General features: G+C 39.4%; 1 protein-coding gene across 1 annotated transcript; it reads left to right on the forward strand.

The window, feature by feature from the left end:
* Positions 1 to 263: 263 nt before the first annotated feature.
* LOC122026683 (homocysteine S-methyltransferase 2-like) lies at positions 264 to 13,074 on the forward strand (the record flags this gene model as incomplete). The annotated part of the gene is made up of 4 exons (XM_042585414.1): positions 264 to 407; positions 685 to 888; positions 12,624 to 12,698; positions 13,009 to 13,074. Coding segments are annotated over 4 exons (489 nt in total), but the record flags the coding sequence as incomplete, so codon positions are not given.
* Positions 13,075 to 20,389: the final 7,315 nt, after the last annotated feature.

The raw sequence follows: 20,389 nt of genomic DNA on the forward strand, positions 1-20,389 counted from the left end.
TATCAAGTTGTGAATTTTATAGAACCTCGAAGGCTACGGTAAAAATCGTGCCCCCCTCCTCCTGCTATTGGTTGCTGCATCAATAGGAAGCTATGGATTCAGTGAGGGCGCAATCAACCTGAAGCAGCGTCCTGTGTTGGTTGCTGCATCAATAGGAAGCTATGGAGCATATCTAGCAGATGGTTCTGAGTACAGGTGCATCTTGTTAATGCTGCTCGGGACTACAGTATGATATGGAGGTCTTCATTAGATGATCATGTGATTGTTCTGTTTGTAGTGGAAATTATGGCCAAGAAATTACTGTGGAAACCCTCAAAGATTTTCACAGGAGAAGGCTTGAGGTTCTTTCTGAAGCTGGAGCTGATATAATTGCTTTTGAAACAATTCCAAATAAACTTGAAGCTCAAGTATCTTTTGATGTATTTGTAGAGCTAAGCAATGGTTCCTGCTCTTCCTTCGTTGCACATTTAGGTACTTGGGGTACTCAATACCAAAGAGTAAAATGGCACAAATAGTTGAGGCTTTGGATAAGATTTAGCTAAAACAGAAATTTAAAACAGAGTTTGTTACAAGAATCTACTGCAAATATTAAGAAGCTTGATTTTAGTGGAACCCTAGACTTCAGATTCTTATTTTGCTCAAGATGTTCCTTTTAGTGGATCCTAATTCTGACTTCTTTTACAGGCATATGTTGAACTTCTTCTGGAGTGTGACACAAAAATTCCAGCTTGGTTTTTTTTCACTTCGAAGGATGGGATCAATGTTGTTAGTGGAGATTCTATGGCTGAATGTGTTTCTTTGGCTTATTCATGCAACAAAGTCGTTGCTATTGGAATCAACTGCACTACACCTAGATTCATCCACAATTTAATTCTCTCTATTAAGAAGGTAATACCTATTGTACAGTCATTCTTTTTCTCTTTTTGTTTGGAATGAAGCTTAATGCTCAATTTAGAAGGAATCCATCATTGATACAAAATTTGACAACTTATTGATCTTAGTTAGTATTTCAGTCTTGTGACTTCATATTCTTTATGATAGAACCTTGTTTTAAATCATATAATGCCTTTTTAAGTTTATAAACATGGTTCGGATAATCCATATTCTCAAATCCGGGTGGTTGCTCTACATAAACTTCTTCCTTAATGAACCCATTTAGAAAAGCCGATTTTACATCCATTTGGTGAAGTTTGAACCTCATATAGGCGGCATATCCTAATAGTATCCGAATGGACTCTAATCGTGCTACCGGAGCATATGTTTCATCATAATCAAGTCCTTCCACTTGATTGAAACCCCTAGCTACCAACCTAGCCTTATTCCTAGTGACTCTCCCTTGATCATCCAACTTGTTTCTAAAGACCCATTTAGTTGTGAAAATTGTACTATCATTTGGTCTTGGAACCAACTCCCATACATCACTTCTTTCAAATTGATTCAACTCTTCTTGCATTGCTAGAATCCAATCCGTATCAAGCAAAGCGTCATCAATTATTTTTGGTTCAAGTTGTGATATTAGAGCAATTTGACTAGTGTGATCCCTAAAGTATGACCTAGTCCTTACCCCTTGTGCAACATCTCCAACTACTTGATTAATAGGATGATCTTGATGATGCCTTAAGATCCTTGAGGTTATAGAATCATCATCTTTGGAAGGATCATTGTTTACATTGTTTCTTTCATCATCCGAACCATCTCTTCCTCCCCCTTGATCAATACCCCCTAATTGTAGATTTTGTAATCCTTGAGTAACATCTTGATTTGGTTCACTTATATCCTTATCAATAGGGGATTTCCTAGGGTAAGTACTAGTGGATTCATCAAACTCAACATTGGATGATTCCTCAATTGTTTGAGTCCTTTTGTTGTATACTCTATATCCTCGACTAGTAGATGAGTATCCAACTAAAATTCCCTCATTGGACTTGGCCTCAAATTTTCCTAAGTCATCTTTAGTATTAAGAATATAGACCTTACAACCAAAGACTTTAAAATAGTGAATTGTAGGGATTTTGCCATTCCATAATTCAAAAGGTGTTTTACCTAAAAACTTATGAACCAAGACACGATTTTGAATATAACATGCGGTATTAACCGCTTCGGCCCACAAGTAACTAAGTAAAGAGTATGCATTAAGCATGGTCCTAGCCGCCTCTTGTAAGGCCCTATTTTTCCTCTCCACTACACCATTTTGTTGAGGTGTTCTTGGACAAGAAAATTCATGCTTATAGCCATTTTCCAAGCAAAATTTAGAAAAGTTCAAGTTTTCAAATTCTCCACCATGATCACTTCGAATTTTATCAATCTTGAGATTCTTTTCATTTTCTACCCTCTTGGTAAACCCGATAATTGTTTCTAAAGTTTCCCCCTTTTGTTTCAAGAAATAAACCCAAGTATATCTAGAGTAATCATCTACTATCACCAAATAATATTTGTTACCTACCAAAGAGGGTGTTCTATGACAATCAAAAAGATCCAAATGCAATAACTCTAATGGCAATGAAGTGCTAGTTAAAGTTTTACCTTTGTGTGATGACCTTGATTGCTTACCCTCTTGACATGCATCACACAATTTGTCCTTGATGTACTTGATCTTTGGTAGTCCCTTTACTAGCTCCATCTTGGCTACCTTGGCTATGTTTCTCATGTTAATGTGTCCAAGTCTTCTATGCCATAACCATCCTTCCTCTTCTTTTGATATTAAACACTTAATAGGAGGATTAGAAGCATATGAAAGATCAATATAATAAAGATTTGCTTTTCTAAATCCGTTTAGCACAACATTCTCAAAATTTTTGTGCTTAACTAAACATTTATGGGGATGAAACTCAACATTATATCCGACATCACATAATTGGCTAACACTAAGTAAATTAAACCCCATACTTTTAACCAATAGCACTTTATGAATAGTAATTTTAGATGATACCTCAATTGTACCTTTACCTATAATCTTGAGCTTTCCACTATTCCCAAATGATACTGTTCCCTTCTTTATATAATTTATTGTGGAGAACTTGCACACATCACCGGTCATATGTCTTGAGCAACCGATATCCACAATCCACATACTTGCATCCTTCTTCTCTACCTAAGAGACATAAAACACACAACTCTTTGGTACCCATGCACTAGATTCGGAAATATCATTCAAATATTTCTTAGGCACCCAAGCTTGTTTTACCTTTCCTTTAAGATTTTTCGTAACTTTGTTCCTAAGTGCATCATGTTGGGACCGAAAAGTAGCTAGAGGGGGGGGGGGTGAATAGCTCGTCGCGTGCTCGGTGTTCGGCGTTGCTTGTTCCTTCGTAGATGTGCAGCGGAAAATACAGAAACAAATCACACAACGCTAACACGGTTGGTTTACTTGGTATCCACCTCACAAGAGGTGACTAGTCCAAGGATCCACACCAACACACACACCCTCCACTAATGAAACTCTCCTTTATGGTAACTACCAAGGGCGGAGAAGCCCTACAAGACTCAATACAAGAAGAAGAAAGGGTAGTAAAGAAATACAAGCTTATAAGCTTACAATGAGTGCACAAACCCTAACCCTAGTTTCTTCTTCTTGCTTTGATCTGCCTCTTGACTTGGAAGAGCCTCCAAGAACCTTCAAGAACTGGCGATATCGAGCTTGAGAAGAGCTGTGAAGGAGCTGGTGAAGATCTGAAATGAATCGGTGAAAAGATGCCGAAGGAATCGTGCGCCTGCGGCCTTTATCGATGCCAACGGTCGGATCCCGATCGATTCGATTATTCCCAATCGATCGGGGAGGCTTTGGATCGATCCACGGATCGATCCAGAGCATCTCTGTGCTCTGGAAAAATTCCTAGATCGATCCACGGATCGATCCAACGCTTATCGCGCGAAGCAACAGCGTCCCAATCGATTCACTGATCGATTGGGACCTCTGGATCGATCCACTGATCGATCCAGAGGCTCTCTGTTCGCTGAGAAAGGCCTAAATCGATCCACTGATCGATCCAGATCCTGGATCGATCCACTGATCGATCCAGCTCTTGGTTTTTGCCCAAAACCAAGTCCCAAGCCTCTCAAACCAACATCCGGTCAACCTTGACCTGTTGGTACATCATGCCTAGCATTTGGTCACTCCCTTGACCTGCTAAGACTCCCCACCAAGTGTCCGGTCAATCCCTTTGACCCACTTGGACTTTTATCTTCGTGCCAAGTATCCGGTCACTCCCTTGACCTACTTGGACTTCCACCAGATGTCTGGTCAATCCCTTTGACCCATCTGGATTTCCTCTTGCCTGGCTTCACTTACTAGGACTTTCCTTCTGCCTGGCTTCACTCACCAGGACTTTTACCTAGCTTCACTCACTAGGACTTTCCTTCTGCCTGGCTTCACTCACCAGGACTTTCATTCTGCCTAACATCTCAGTTAGGACTTCCCAGTCAAGTATCCGGTCAACCTTGACCTACTTGACTCTTCTTCAATCAATATCTTATTGTCAAATATCTAAACCCAAACCAAGACTCAGCTTGGCTAACCAGGTCAACCTTGACCTGAGGGATGTTGCACCAACAATCTCCCCCTTTTTGATGTTTGACAATACCACAATAACACTTACAATCCCACATGTAAGTTAGGCTAATCCCATAGCCTCATCCTTCATGCCACTAGGTAATGAAAGCAGAAGTTAAGCTCTTCATTCTCCCCCTAAGAGGGCAAACTCCCTCTTAGGTAATGAAAGCCTAACTTACTCCCTTTCACAAGTCATTTCATTCTCCCCCTATTGGCACACATCAACCCAGCCTTGAGCACACATCAATCCATGCCTCAATATTGGGCACACATCAACAAATCCATTGTTGAAAAACTCTCCCCCTTAAGAGTTGCTCATCGTGATCACAACTTCACTCATTGTGATCAACACGATAATGAAGATCCCATTACCCTTCATTATCCTTAACCCTACATTCTCCCCCAATGTAGGCAAATGCCCATCCTTGAGCATTATCCACTGAAAACCACTTGAACAATGAGGATATCCACTCCCCATTAAGGTTCAAACGCTCAACCTTGAGCATGTTCTTAACGGAAGGTTAACCACCTTCCAAGGTTCATGAAAAATAATTTTCATGTCTTTAAAGAGTCCCTCCCCCTAAAGACATGGTGGTAACTTCTGTCATTGCACCAACAATGACTTGAAATCCCTAAACCTTTAGGAAACCAAAATTTAGAAGTTTTGAGGTTCAAATATTCAAAATTTGAAACAAACCTCAACCTAAACTTCAACTTAGCCTTCCTTAACCAATCCATCCTTGTTTTCAACACGAAAACACCCTTTTTATGTACACAAATGTGTATTGAGGGGTCTGGAATGGTTACGTAGACTAAAACAGGTTCAAAATGTTGAAATCAGGCCTTCCTAGCTAAAATCAGCACCTTGGATCGATTGGAGTTGGGTTCCAATCGAGTGAACCTTTTTGAATCGATCCACTGATCGATTCAGACTACCTGGATCGATCGGCTGATCGATCCAGCGAGCTTCTGCTCGCGGGAGAATTACCTTCTGAATCGATCCACGGATCGATTCAGGCACTCCAATCGATCCATGGATCGATCGGAGCTCTGATAGTTGCTGAAATTCCATTTCAGTCAACTTCAGAAACCCCTAGAAAATTCTACAAAAATCCAAAAATCATGAAATTTCGTGTAGACATTATTTAGGGCATACTTAATCATGGAAAAATAGCTTTCTATGAAAATACATCATATTTTCAAAGATTGACACAAACTTGAAAACTTGCAAAAACTTTAGTGTTTTCTTCAAGTTTGTGTCTAACTATTCAATGGTGATTACTATCAAAAGATAGCCTTCACCAAGGTTTTCCAAAAACATTTTAAAAACATTTTCAAAACCAATATCTCATCATGTTCCTTGGGCATAATGCACATGACTTGTACATTAGCTTTCCCAATGATGGGAAAACACATAACTATGTGTTTTGATGAACCTAAAACTCAAAAGAATGCACTAAATCAACATCTTGAGTTTTGTTCATCTTCCTAACATCTCACTTGTATCTAATGTACACTAAAACACGTACAAGTCACCTTATAGTCCTTGTGAGATGTGAGATTTTGGTTTTGCTCTAATCTAGGGATCATGCATATCTATCTAGGCATTCTAGAGATATTAGACATCCACCTAGGATGTCACTTGTCAATAATTGTTGTTAAATGACATTCGTCCTTAATTACAAGGAATTAAACTTAATGCATGATTATGTTATGGCATACATCAAAAGAAAATATCCTATTACTATATGATGTATGAATGTCATGACATGGTATTTTTGGATTTTTCATAATAAAACAATGAATTCAAAAATAGACATGATGTCATGGCAAGGTTTAGCATAAATAAAATATACCTAGATTACCTATCTAAATATCCTTAATCACTTAGCTAAACTCAAAATATACCACTTGTTTTAACTTAAAACGATACCACTTGTTTTAATTTAAAACATTAAACCTAGATTGCCCTAAATGCTTCAAAGAAATGCCAAAACCTAAATTGACATTTCTTATTTCTCTTGATTTGTTTATGCCACTTAAAAATTAAACATATCCTCAAATGTTGGCATATTTCATTTTTCCACAAGAGTAGCACTAAGAAAATACCAAAGTCCCAACTTGGTATTTCTTATATTTTTCTAATTTGTGCCATTTTAAGATAAAATCAATTTTTCCACCAATAGACACATGTTACTCTTTCAAGGAGTAAATAATAGTTCCATTTCATTTTCAAAGGTTAACAAAAACCTTGAAAATGCTCCTTGAGTGTCAATTTCCTCAAAGTTGGGTTAACTACCCTTCTAATCGGAGTTGACACTCTCTAACCCATCTATGGGGTAGAGAAGATGCTCCTAGGAACCCAACACCTATTGGTGCTCCTTGGATGCTCTAGGTATTCACTAAGGATAACTTCCCTAGATACCTTCCTAGTGACCTTGTTTGGCTTCTTGGAAGCCTTGGTCACACTTTCTAGGTCAACTCTAGGGATAGCCTCCCTTGTGACCTTGTTTGTGACTTTCTTAGACTTCTTAGAAGCCTTAGTCACATTTATTGCAAAAATATCCTTAGGGATGACTTCCCTAGTATTTTTGGCTTGACCACCAGACCTAGGGTTTGTTCCATAACTATATGGAACTCTATGGTAAGAGGGCACATCCTTCTTAGCCTTTGGTTTGTATCCCAAACCTCTATGGCCATTGGATGACTTTTGTACCCCTAAACCTAGGTTATGCTCATTTTTCCCTAATAGGATATTTTCCATCCTTTTTAGGGTCTTTTCCATTTTATCAAGTCTTGACCTCAAGACTTGATTTTCCATCACTAAGTCCTTAGTTTTTGGTTTTCCATTAAGTTCATGAGCATTTTTGTTTCTAGGCTTGTAGCTACAATCCTTAGAGTTCTTGCCTAGACTTTTACCTACATTCCTAGCCTTAGGTGTAGTAGTTTTAGCATGAAAAGCTATATGTTTTTCTTTAACGCTATCATGCTTTCTATTTTCATGGTAAATAGCATTAAAATGATATAAGTTAGAACTATCATGCTTTTTACCATAATGTAAAGGGGTAGGCTCAATAAATGTTACCTTCTTCTTTACCTTGGAGGCTCCCCCTTGACTAATGCCTCCTTGAGCCTTGACCATCTTCTTCCCCTTGGGGCATTGACTTCGGTAATGCCCTTTTTGGTTGCAAGAAAAGCACACAATGTGCTCCTTGCTCCTTTTTGTTCCGGGGATGGTCTCCTTGGGCTTCTCCTTGCCCTTTTGTGCCACTTGGCCCTTCTTCTTGGCCAAGTTGGGACACTTGCTCTTGTAGTGACCATGTTCCCTACATTCAAAGCATATAATATGATTTTTATTATTAATTGAAATATTTATACCTTTTCTTGTAGGGATGACATCTTTTCCTTTGGATCCGGAGGTAGAAGCTTCCTCTAGATCGGACCTTGATTCTCCTCCATTTGATTTTTCTTGACTTGTGGAGGTAGAGGCTTCTTCCTCCTCTTCTTCTCTCGACCCGGATGTAGAAGCTTCTCCTTCTTCTTGATCCGGCGTCACCAAGGATTGCTCCCCCTCAATCCTAGAGGTGGAGGCTTCATCATCTTGAATATGAAACAAGGTGTATGCTCCCTCCTTGTTCCATTCGTTGCATTCCCTTGAGGATGAAACTTCTTGGATTTCCTCTTCTTCGGAGGTTGAGCATCTCTCAACCTCGGAGTCCTCCTCTTGGTCTTGCTCCAAAGAGTCACCCTCTCTGGATTCTTCTTGCTCTTGTACAGTGGAGGGGATCTCTTCATGAAGCTTGGCCAATTTGCTCCATAGTTCCTTTGCATCTTCAAATTCTCCAATTTTGCAAAGGATGGTGCTTGGCAATAAATTGACCAAGAGCTTGGTCACTTTGTCATTGGCCTCGCACCTTTGGACTTGCTCTTGGCTCCACTTGCTCCTCTTGAGAACTTTACCCTTTGAATTTCTTGGAGCCTTGAAGCCTTCCATTAGAGCAAACCATTGCTCTATCTCCATCATAAGAAAATTTTCGATTCTTGATTTCCAAGAATCGAAACTCGTAGAAGTGTATGGTGGAGCCACCCTTGTGTCAAATCCAAGTCCATCTTGGAATTGCATCTTGAAGTTGAGCTTGATAAAGTCTTGAACTTGAAGAATTTGCTCCAACTTCTTCACCCTCTAGCTTTTCTTGTTATGCTTGACCCTTCCGGCGATGATTCCGGTGAAGAGCGGCCTCGCTCTGATACCACTTGTTGGGACCGAAAAGTAGCTAGAGGGGGGGTGAATAGCTCGTCGCGTGCTCGGTGTTCAGCGTTGCTTGTTCCTTCGTAGATGTGCAGCGGAAAATACAGAAACAAATCACACAACGCTAACACGGTTGGTTTACTTGGTATCCACCTCACAAGAGGTGACTAGTCCAAGGATCCACACCAACACACACACCCTCCACTAATGAAACTCTCCTTTATGGTAACTACCAAGGGCGGAGAAGCCCTACAAGACTCAATACAAGAAGAAGAAAGGGTAGTAAAGAAATACAAGCTTACAAGCTTACAATGAGTGCACAAACCCTAACCCTAGTTTCTTCTTCTTGCTTTGATCCGCCTCTTGACTTGGAAGACCCTCCAAGATCCTTCAAGAACTGGCGATCTCGAGCTTGAGAAGAGTTGTGAAGGAGCTGGTGAAGATCTGAAATGAATCGGTGAAAAGATGCCGAAGGAATCGTGCGCCTGCGGCCTTTATCGACGCCAACGGTCGGATCCCGATCGATTCGATTATTCCCAATCGATCGGGGAGGCTTTGGATCGATCCAGAGTGCCTCTGTGCTCTGGAAAAATGCCTGGATCGATCCACGGATCGATCTAGCGCTTATCGCGCGAAGCAGCAGCGTCCCAATCGATTCACTGATCGATTGGGACCTCTGGATCGATCCACTGATCGATCCAGAGGCTCTCTGTTCGCTGAGAAAGGCCTGAATCGATCCACTGATCGATCCAGCTCTTGGTTTTTGCCCAAAACCAAGTCCCAAGCCTCTCAAACCAACATCCGGTCAACCTTGACCTGTTGGTACATCATGCCTAGCATTTGGTCACTCCCTTGACCTGCTAAGACTCCCCACCAAGTGTCCGGTCAATCCCTTTGACCCACTTGGACTTTTATCTTCGTGCCAAGTATCCGGTCACTCCCTTGACCTACTTGGACTTCCACCAGATGTCTGGTCAATCCCTTTGACCCATCTGGATTTCCTCTTGCCTGGCTTCACTCACTAGGACTTTCCTTCTGCCTGGCTTCACTCACCAGGACTTTCACCTAGCTTCACTCACTAGGACTTTCCTTCTGCCTGGCTTCACTCACCAGGACTTTCATTCTGCCTAACATATCAGTTAGGACTTCCCAGTCAAGTATCCGGTCAACCTTGACCTACTTGACTCTTCTTCAATCAATATCTTATTGTCAAACATCTAAACCCAAACCAAGACTCAGCTTGGTTAACCAGGTCAACCTTGACCTGAGGGATGTTGCACCAACACATCATTCCTAGTACCATTGATTAGAGACATATAAGCAACTTCCTTTTCCTTAGGTCTATATCTTATTCCGACTTTGTTGTAAACGACTCTTTGATCTATAATGATCATATCTAGATACTTGGATCCATTTGTGAATTTTTATAAACATGTTCTTAATTCAATCACATCATTCTTCAATTTCTCATTTTCTTCCTTGAGCATATTTGACTCACTAGACATGCATGCATCAACTTTAATGGTCCTAAGCTTTCCCTTCAAGGTTTTTACCTTAGATTGTGATTTGACAAAAGCATTTTTGAGATGAGCAATGGTTTTATAGAGAAATTCTACTTTGGGAGATTCTTTTACCTCATCATCAGCACTTGATGATGATTCCTCACTTGATGACTCTCCATTTGATGCATCCTCTTCACTTGACACTTTTTCTTGACTTGACTCTTCTTTGTCATCTTCAAAAGCCATAAATGCCATATGTCGAGTAACATGGCATAGCTCATCTTCATCCGATGAGTCAATGCTTGGTGTATCCCATGTAGCTTGAGCCACCATGGCTTCCTTCTTCTTTTTCTCCTTTTTCTTCTTCTCCTTTTCTTCTTTCTTCATTAGTTCCGGGCAATTTGGCTTAATGTGTCCTTTCTTGTTACATCCATAACAAGTCACATTAGTGTTAAAACTTGAACTTTGACTACTTTTACCTTTTGAGGGTTGAAACATTTTCTTCACATCCTTTCTTGTGAATTTTCTTGATCTTCCCATCATCTTTTTGACATAGTGAGTCACTTCACTCGCCGACATTTCATCATCACTATCCGATGACTCTTGTTCGGATTCGGATGATGAGGATTCTTTCTTCTTTTTCTTTTCCTTCTTTTCTACAATAAGAGTCATACCTTTCTCTTTTGAAACCATATTAGCTTGTTCATGAAGTTCAAATTCACAAAATAATTCATCAAGCTTAACTAAGGAAAGATCTCTAGAAACCTTATACGCATCAACCATTGATGCCCATAAGGTAGTTCTAGGAAAGGATTGTAAAACATACCTTACTAAGTCTCGATTGTCAATTTTCTCACCTATTACATGAAGACCATTCACTATCTCCTTGAATCTACCATGCATTTGACTCACGGTCTCATTTGTCTTCATAGTGAAAGTTTGAAGTTGCCCCAACAAGAAATCTCTCTTGTTCAACTCAATGAGTTTTTCCCAAAGCTCTTTGGCGGAGTTGAATGGTCCTACTTTGCTTAGTTGCTCCTTTGAGAGTCCACATTGTAAGGTTGTTGTAGCCTTTGCATTTGCTTGAGCCTTCTTTGCCATCTCTTTTGTCCAATCCTTGGTTGAAAGAGGAGCTCCCGACCCATCCTTTGGCATCTCGAATCCATCTACAAGACTAAACCAATTTTCAATGTCATTCATTAAATAATACTCCATCCTACCTTTCCAATATGCAAAGTCGTTCCCATCGAAGAAGGGTGGCCTTGCGGTGCTATATCCCTCTTGAAATGTCATTTTGATGCTTCGGTTGACAGTGAGGTCTTCCGATGCGAACCTCGCTCTGATACCAATTGATAGAACCTTGAGTATGGCTAGAGGGGGGGTGAATAGCCTTTCTTGATTTTTCACCTACAATTTGTTAGCGGAAGCACAAAAAGAAATGAAAATGAAAAACAATAAGAGAACACGGCTAACTCTTCGATTTACTTGGTCTCCACCTCCTTGAGGTGACTAATCCAAGGCACACACACACCCAAGCAAGCTCCACTAAGATCTTCTCCTTTTCAATCCAAGAGTGATGGTGGAGAAACCTTTACAAGATGATCTCCTCCTTTTACAAGGTTTTGATGAGCTTAGGGAGGAGAGAATAAGAGTAGTAAGACTAGAAGATCACTTGGAAAGCTTAAACAGTAATTTTAATCAGTTGAGTTTTTCTTTCCAAGCTCTCAACTTTATATACAGTATGCTGGAATTCGCGACATCAGTCGACTGCTAAAACATGCAGTCGACTGGTATCACACAACGGCTACTGTTTCAATCAAATCTATGGAGATCCTGTGCGTCATCATCCCAACGGCATTATACCAGTCGACTGCTGAAACATGCAGTCGACTGCATGTTTCATTAGTCGACTGGTGACTGTGGACCGAGCGAACAGAATGTCTCTGTTCGCTCCCAGTCGACTACATCAGTCGACTGGTGTCCGGAGTTGCTCTTGAAGTCTTTCTCCTCAGCCTTTGTCCCTCAGATGCACTCAAGCCTGCATCTAATCTTCGTGCCATCCTTCACATTGCCTAGAGATTCACTTCCCTTCACTCCGTTTGCTTTTTGTCCGTAGTCCATCGGATGCACCATCCTTCACCAATCTTTAAGAACATGAGCCATGAAACTTTCCAAGCTTGTGCAGTCTACCAAGTCCTGCACAACTTAAGTACATATTAGAACCAATGTAAAGTCTAACTTAAACCCTTTGACACACACATCAAAAATAAAGATCACCTATTTAATCCTAGGTCGATTGTATCAACACTTTATTCCTTGTCAGGAAACACTAAAACCCATCTTAGTTTATCCAAATAGTGGAAGCGAAGGGTATGATCCTGTTAGAAAGGATTGGGTGGTGAGTTTTTACAACCTCGTTGATACTTCAACATGTCTTCTTCCTGTTGCTTCGATATTGTTGAGTTCTGAACCTAAGCAATTCTGAAATCTGATGACAGGCAAATATCAATACTTTTTCCATGTGAAGTTTGTGATGCAATTTGTACCAATACCTGGTTTTACAATTTTACTATTATGGAATTGATTTGATAAGTCCAATCTTTATCCTGCTATAATGTTATTCTTTAATATTATGTTGCATTGATTTCTAAAAGTTGCATGACATCTCTCTAATCTACCTTTAAAACTAATTATTTATGTTTTTTCAGGTAATTACTGCAGCCATTCCTACTATAGTTGGTGAAAACCTTAACGTGTTCATGACTTTAAAATAGTATATTCCAAATTTTCTTAAGGTGAGGACACAAATTTAATGAGGAATATACTTTATAAGATGTTAACATCTAAATTGGTATCCTATGCATCAGCTTGATGATGTAATAGATCTTGAGATTCCAAGAGGAAGAAATAGACTTGTTTCTTCAAATGGTGAAACTTAAATTAAAGATTAGAAATAATACTACTTGATCACTGGGAAAAATAATGTTTGCATGGTTTATAATAGAAGTTTTGTATGCAGTGACATAGAATGAAAATTCTGCTTAATAAGAAATTTAAGAGTCACCATATTGTTTCAAGAGGTTACCATTTATGTTACATAGATAACGCTTTTTGCACTTTTGTTAGATGACTATATCAAATGGTTTTTATGGTTATGTAACATTTATGCAGTGCAATTAGAATCACGCGTACAGTTTAGTTTCTAATTTGTAATATATATCTTTATTTGAATAGGTGTCCTCAAGAGTATTGGGAAGAATGCCGACAAGCTAAAAAAATGGAGAGACTTTAACAAATTAAGGAGCACTAGGAGCTGCAATCCCTCCTCTTCACTGACATCTAAGTTGAAAATCTCGTGTTATATTGTTCTACCTTTGTTTTAATAGTGTTATCATTTTGTTGGTTGCTTATGAAATTTCTTCAGAATGTTATAGATATTATTTTTGAATGTTAGAAAATTATATATTAAATTTTATTTTGAAATTTAGTATTTTGAATGATTTATAATATTAGAAAATTGTATATTAATTTTTTTAATTTTTTATCTAAAAAAGACAACGGTTTTTCACCGTTATCGTAGATAGTTTAAAACTGTTGTTGAAGACCCTGTTATTAAAGGTAGACGCTCAAAGACAAGGTGAAAAACTGTTGTCTTTGAAGGAAAAGATTCACCGTTGTAAAAATGTTGTCTTTGCCTTCAAAGACAACGGTTAAAAACTGTTGTCTTTGGGCACCCCTTTTAACAACACGGCATTTAACAACAGTTCTAAAGGGGCTACGACAACGGTGAAAAACCGTTGTTGTTAGGCTTTTTTCTTGTAGTGTACTCAAGGACGCTATTATTCTTAGTTATTTGGCACCAATACAAGTAAGTATAATAACCAAAAACAAATGTCTTTATATATATATAAGAATATGATACAACGAGTCCATACAACAATCATCAAATGATTGGCTCTAGGGCTCTAACTAACAACATTGTCTTTAGTAGAGGTATACTAGTGGACCCGCAGAAAATAGGGGTTGTTACGAGTTGGGAACAACCAATGACAATATAGGGAGTTCATAGTTCTCTGGATTAGCTAGATATTACCGAGGACTTGTTAAGGGGTTTTTCCAGCAATGCTTTGTCGTTGCTCGATTAACCAGGAAAGGAATGAAGGTTACCTAGACAAAGCCTTATGAGATCAGTTTAAGGAGCTTAAGTAAAAGCTCATAACTACACTTGTTTTAGTTTTACCTTCTTGTGTAAATGGATTTGTACTTTTCATAGCAACTCTGGAGTTTGGTGCAGTTCTGTAGCAACACGATCGGGTAGTTTCATATTTTTCTCGAAGGCTGAAAAATCATGAGAAGAATTATCTGACTCATGATTTTGAAGTTAGTAGCTGTCATTTTCACGTTGAAAATGTGGAGACATTAGTTTTACAGGGTTCATTATTTCCATGGGAGTTTATGTGTGTTCTTGAATCTCATTCTGTCTGAGAAGAGTTACTCCAGGAAGCACACTGATCCAGAGTTGAGATACATATGGGTGGTATCCGAATGTTTGGAGACTTAGAGAGTTCTTATTGGAGGCTTGCAGCATGAATGAAGACATCATGGATTTAATAGCTTGATGTCTAGTATGTTAACAAGTGGAGGATGAACATCATAGACTAGTAGGATTTTCTCAGTAGAGGAGCATGATATGATGGACTTTGTTGTGAGATTACCCAGATATAAAGAGGATATGATACGATTTGGGTAATCGTTGATTGATTAATTAGATTTGTTCACTTTATACCGATCTATAAGGTGGACCCTTTGAATCGCTTAGTGGGTTATACTGTAGAGAGATTACCAGACCTCATAGTATATCTCTAAGTATTGTATCAGATAGAAATTCACGATTCCTATTACGGTTCTAGCTGATTTTATAGCATACCATGTGTATGAAGCTCCGCTTTAGTGCAGCTTTCCACCCTTAGACAAATGGATAGTCTAAGCATACTATATAGATGTTAGGTGATATAGTGCACATTATACATTTTGGAGGTAGTTTATTTACCCACAGTTGGCTAGATAGTGGGGTGGGAGTAGTGGAAGCATGGTGAGCTCATTACCCACAGGGTTATTATCATCTACTTGGAAGTGGATCATTTTATAGTTTTATTATAAAATCTTTAATCCCTCACGGATAGGGATTTGTTCACGATACTTGGATGGAGTGGTATAAAGGTATGTTGATTAGTTGTTACCCCTTGATGAGGATCCCTGAGTTGAGCAGAAAATTTAGGGACCAAAGTTTTATTAGTGGGGGAGAATATAAAATATGACAAATTTAATAATAAGTGTTAGTTGAGTAATAACCTTATTAGATTTTTTTTTGAAATTTTTAGAATTTTTTTTGAATTTAAATGGAGTTCGTATGACCTGTTTAAGGGGATATAGCTATTAGGCTTGGTAAAAGCCTGTTTGGATTATTAATTAAATGGGAGTTGATTGAATTAATTAACTTAAGGTTATAAATTAATAACCTAAGTATATATAGTATTAAAACCTAAAACTTAGGTTTTAATCGCCGAAGCCTTCTCGCAATCCTCATTCCTTCTCCCATTTTCCCGATCCACCACATTGCCCCCACTCCCTTCTTCTCCTCTTCATCACCATCGACCACCGATGACGAGACACCGATTATAGCGAGCCGGTGTCACCCTCTCTTGTTCACCCAACTCACGTTGTCCCTTCTCCTCTTGCAATTTTTCTTCCTTGACTTATCGTCGGCGATGATCATTAACTTGTCCCCGTGCCCTGGCTTCCATCGTAAATGCCATCTACTACGTAACACCACTACCACTATGGGGTTCACCCGATTGATCTTGCGCTGCTACCAACCCTGACGTTGTCACTCAACGCCATGCCCTAGCACGTAGCTACCCCTTCACCAAAGCAGATCATTTGTCGCCTTCGTGTGAGGTCGGATTGATGACACCGGCCATCGCCTTCCTATTCTTGGTCGCAGACACCAAGCATTCGTTGGGAGCCGAGCACCTGATCCCACCTCTTCTGCCAAGCCCTAGTCGTCGATCCACACCTACCTGCTGGATCTCTACTCGAATCGCCATTGTGTCGATCGCGCCATCACCACTGCTTTCCGATGCTCTATGTGGTAACCGACTACTAGCAGTAGTAGTGGCTAGGGGCACGACTGTTACTGTCGGTCAGCCATTCTTCTTCTTCTACTATCTTTGAGGCAGTGCTTTAGTGTCATCACTGCCCTTTCCTCTGGCCGACTCTCCACCACAGCAGCATTGAGAGGAATCTGTGGATCTGGATTAGGGGGTAAGACACACTTGGTGTTAGATTTGAAGAGGTTTAATTTCATTTTTGGTTTTGGGATATTGAGATTAGCTACTTGACAAATTCTTCTAGCTCTAGTCATCAATTTTGGCAGTGGTTTACTCCAGTTATTGAACACCGACTGAGGCTTCAGATTTGGGTGAGTTTTAAAGTTGATTTTTTTTCTACATTGAATTTGATTAGTGTGATGATTAGTGTGTTGGGTTTTTCGGGCCGCGAAAACCGCTTTTCGCGTCGCGGAAACCCCGAATCGCCAAGCCACGGATCTCATGCAAGGTAAAACTGAACGAAAATACGAGTACGAGTTTGAAAAGTTTAATCTACAGTAGATCTACATAAGGATAAACCATTTATACCTTTGATGCGATGCCCTTCGCGTTCCCGCTCGTCCAAATGATGCCGGATCTCAAGACCGTCAAGCGCCGGTCCTCTAGAAGTATCCACACGGACACACTAGATGGAGATGACCAAAAACCAAGGTGTGCTAGCACCTATGTGGTTCGGCCAAGGGAGGAGAGGGAGAGGGAGAGCTTGAGAGGGAGAAGGAGGAAGAGGCACACAAGTGAATGAAAAATGAATTTCTTCACCCAAAACCAAGTGGTCGGCCACTTTTCAAAATTCACATTAATTGCATTAATTGCAATTAATATGAAACCATAAAATCACATTAATTGCATTAATTGCAATTAATATGAAACCATTAAGAGAGTGGCTTTGTCACTTCCATGAGGTGGCACCCATGATGATGTGGAACATCATTATTGGTCCACCTAATGCCAACTCACCAATGAGGTGGCAAAAGGTCAAGTCAAAATTGACCTTTGGTCTTCCTTCTCAAGTCAAGTCAAACTTGACTCAATCTCTACCATGGTGGATCTAATCCAACCATTTGATTCGAGCCAACTTAATATAATGAATCTAATTCATTAAATTAAATTGATTCAATGAGTCATAATCTAAATTAGACTCATTTAACACATGAATCAACTTGAGTCAAACTCAAGTTAGCCCAATTAGGATTACTCTTAATCCAATTTGATTCATCAAATGAATCTAATCCTCTTGGTTCATCATATGAACCTAATCACCACCTAATTGTCCTAAGTGTGTGACCCTATAGGTTCTTGTAACGTTGGCAATGCCCTAAACCCATTTAGGAGCATAAGTAATGAGTGGTATCTAGCAACACATCATTACTACCCAAGTTACAAGAATGTCGAGATCCGACATCACCTTGTGACTACCAATTGTGATTGCTCACAAAATAATGACAAGTGTCCTTCTATCCTAGACATCTAGATTGATCAATGTGAGGCATAGACCGTGTCATCCTCTAATCAATCTAAATCTTGAACTCCAAGTAGACTCACTCGATCAAATGAGCTCAACATCTAATGTTGACTCATTTGGGCATGGCCATGCACTTAGTGGTCTCACTCTATCAAGAATACCGATGTCGCTCCCGTCATATGGGAGGGATAGATCCCATCTACATCACTCACATCCCTCTACATAATTCGTTATATACCCAGTAATCGCCTTTATAGTCCACCCAGTTACGGGTGACGTTTGACGAAACTAAAGTACATAACTCCTTATGTAGGGATTCATGGTGACTTCAGGTCAAAGGACTAATAGTCATACTAATAGCCACATGAGAAAGTATATGACACTCATATAACGATCCATGATACTTTCTCATGGCGGGTCATTCAGTATACATTCTCTAATGCATACCCATGTGTCAGCTTGATATCTCTATATCCATGACTTGTGAGATCAAGTCATCGAGCTGACCTACATGCTAGTTTTATTGTATTAACATTGTCCCTGAATGCTAACACTCGACTAGGAATGATTTAGAGTAGTGTTCCCTATATCATCTCACTATCGATTCAACTAATCGATTGATATAGGTATGAACCTTCTACTCAAGGACGCTATTATACTTAGTCTATTTGGCACTAATATAAATAAGTATAATAACCAAACAAATGCCTTTATTAATAAACAAGAATATGATATACATGAGTCCATACAATCATCAAATGATTGGCTCTAGGGCTCTAACTAACATAGTGGTGACTAATTATGGGTTTGATTAATTGGGGTAGATGAATTATATAGGGTTGATTCATGATGTCTAGTAGATGATACAATGGGTAGTTGTTTATAGAAATTTATTAAGTTGTATTGGATTGATTAATGGGTTGTGCATTATGATTGGAACGATTAAAGGATTCATGGATGAGTGCAATTGAAGTTAATTAGGATAATTGATAATCCATTTGGATAGGTTTTTCCTATGAGTTTGGATCTTTGGGTTTAGCTAATTGTTACTTATCCGATTAGCTAAACTATACAATAGATGATTTGTAGGATGTTGATTTGAGACGAACGTCTCGATGTGGGATTGGTTAGCATGATTGACATATAAAGGTGGGTCCTTCTTTAGTACCTTGACCTTAGTGCATGAGCTATATATTTGAATAAATGTTGTATTTACCTTGACTCCACTTGTATTTTTCCTGTTCTTGATAGTTATCCTCTCGATCTTTGAGATACTCATTGTTGTATCTATATAGTCTCTCATTACCATCTATGATATTTAACAGATACTAGATACCATGATTACTTGCTTTGAATGTTGTTTATTTACATACTTTATTGAGCATGCTGGCTTCCTATAGCATACTTGATTTCTGTTTATATGTATATATGATGACTGTTGCATCTTACGCATCATGTCATTGCATGTATATCGATGACCATGTCTCCCTTGTGGTTGAGAGGGTGATTGGCCAAAGCTGCACGCTTGGGCGCTCATGGATAGTGGTAGCTAGAATAGATGCCGCTTGTCCTGTTGTGCCCACTCGGCCACTCATGGGTTATGGTAGTTGAAGTTGCGAGCAATAGGGACCCCTTCTTTATATATCTAGATGACTGTTGAGCAACTTTATTGAGCATGCTGGCTTCTTGTAGCATACTTGATTTTTGTTTATATGTATATATGATGACTGTTGTATCTTGTGCATCATGTCATTGCATGTATATCGGCGACCATGCCTCCCTTGTTGTTGAGAAGGTCATTGGCCAGAGACGCACGCTCGGCCATTCATGGATAGTGGTAGCTGGACCAGATGCCACTTGTCCTGTCATGCCTACTCAACCACTCATGGGTTGTGGTAGCTGGAGTTGCAAGCAAAAGGGACCCCTTCTTTATGTAGCTAGATAGCTACTCAACACCTATCCACTCGGTCACTCGAGAGTAGTGGCGACCTTTAAGTGTTGTACAGTTGTCATCGATTCAGCCTCTCGACTGGTACAGAGGGGTGGGTGAGGTGACCATCCGTGCATACGCTATTATTATTATACCTGTTGATGTTGTTGATTGCTTATTTATGCAGTTGTTTTATTATATCCATGTGATATGCTTACATATGTTGAGTTATATACCTATTGCAAGTGCTTGGACATTGGCTTACTTGTTAGTAGTTTGTATATATCTCGCATGTTACCCTTGTAGATATAAGAGTACTATAGCATATCTGTACTACTCCTGACCTTCTATTACTAGCCTAGGATATGATTTCAGGTATGAACATTTATTATGACATCTTGGTAGTATATGTTATTTTCCCTATGAGACTGTATACCTTGTATCTTTAGTTCTTTATCATGTTCATGTACTATTTGTCTATTATCCGCTATGTCCCCATACTCACCACACCATAAAATGGTTTTCTT

Source organism: Zingiber officinale, chromosome 10A, assembly GCF_018446385.1.
Source record: "Zingiber officinale cultivar Zhangliang chromosome 10A, Zo_v1.1, whole genome shotgun sequence".
NCBI lineage: Eukaryota > Viridiplantae > Streptophyta > Magnoliopsida > Zingiberales > Zingiberaceae > Zingiber > Zingiber officinale.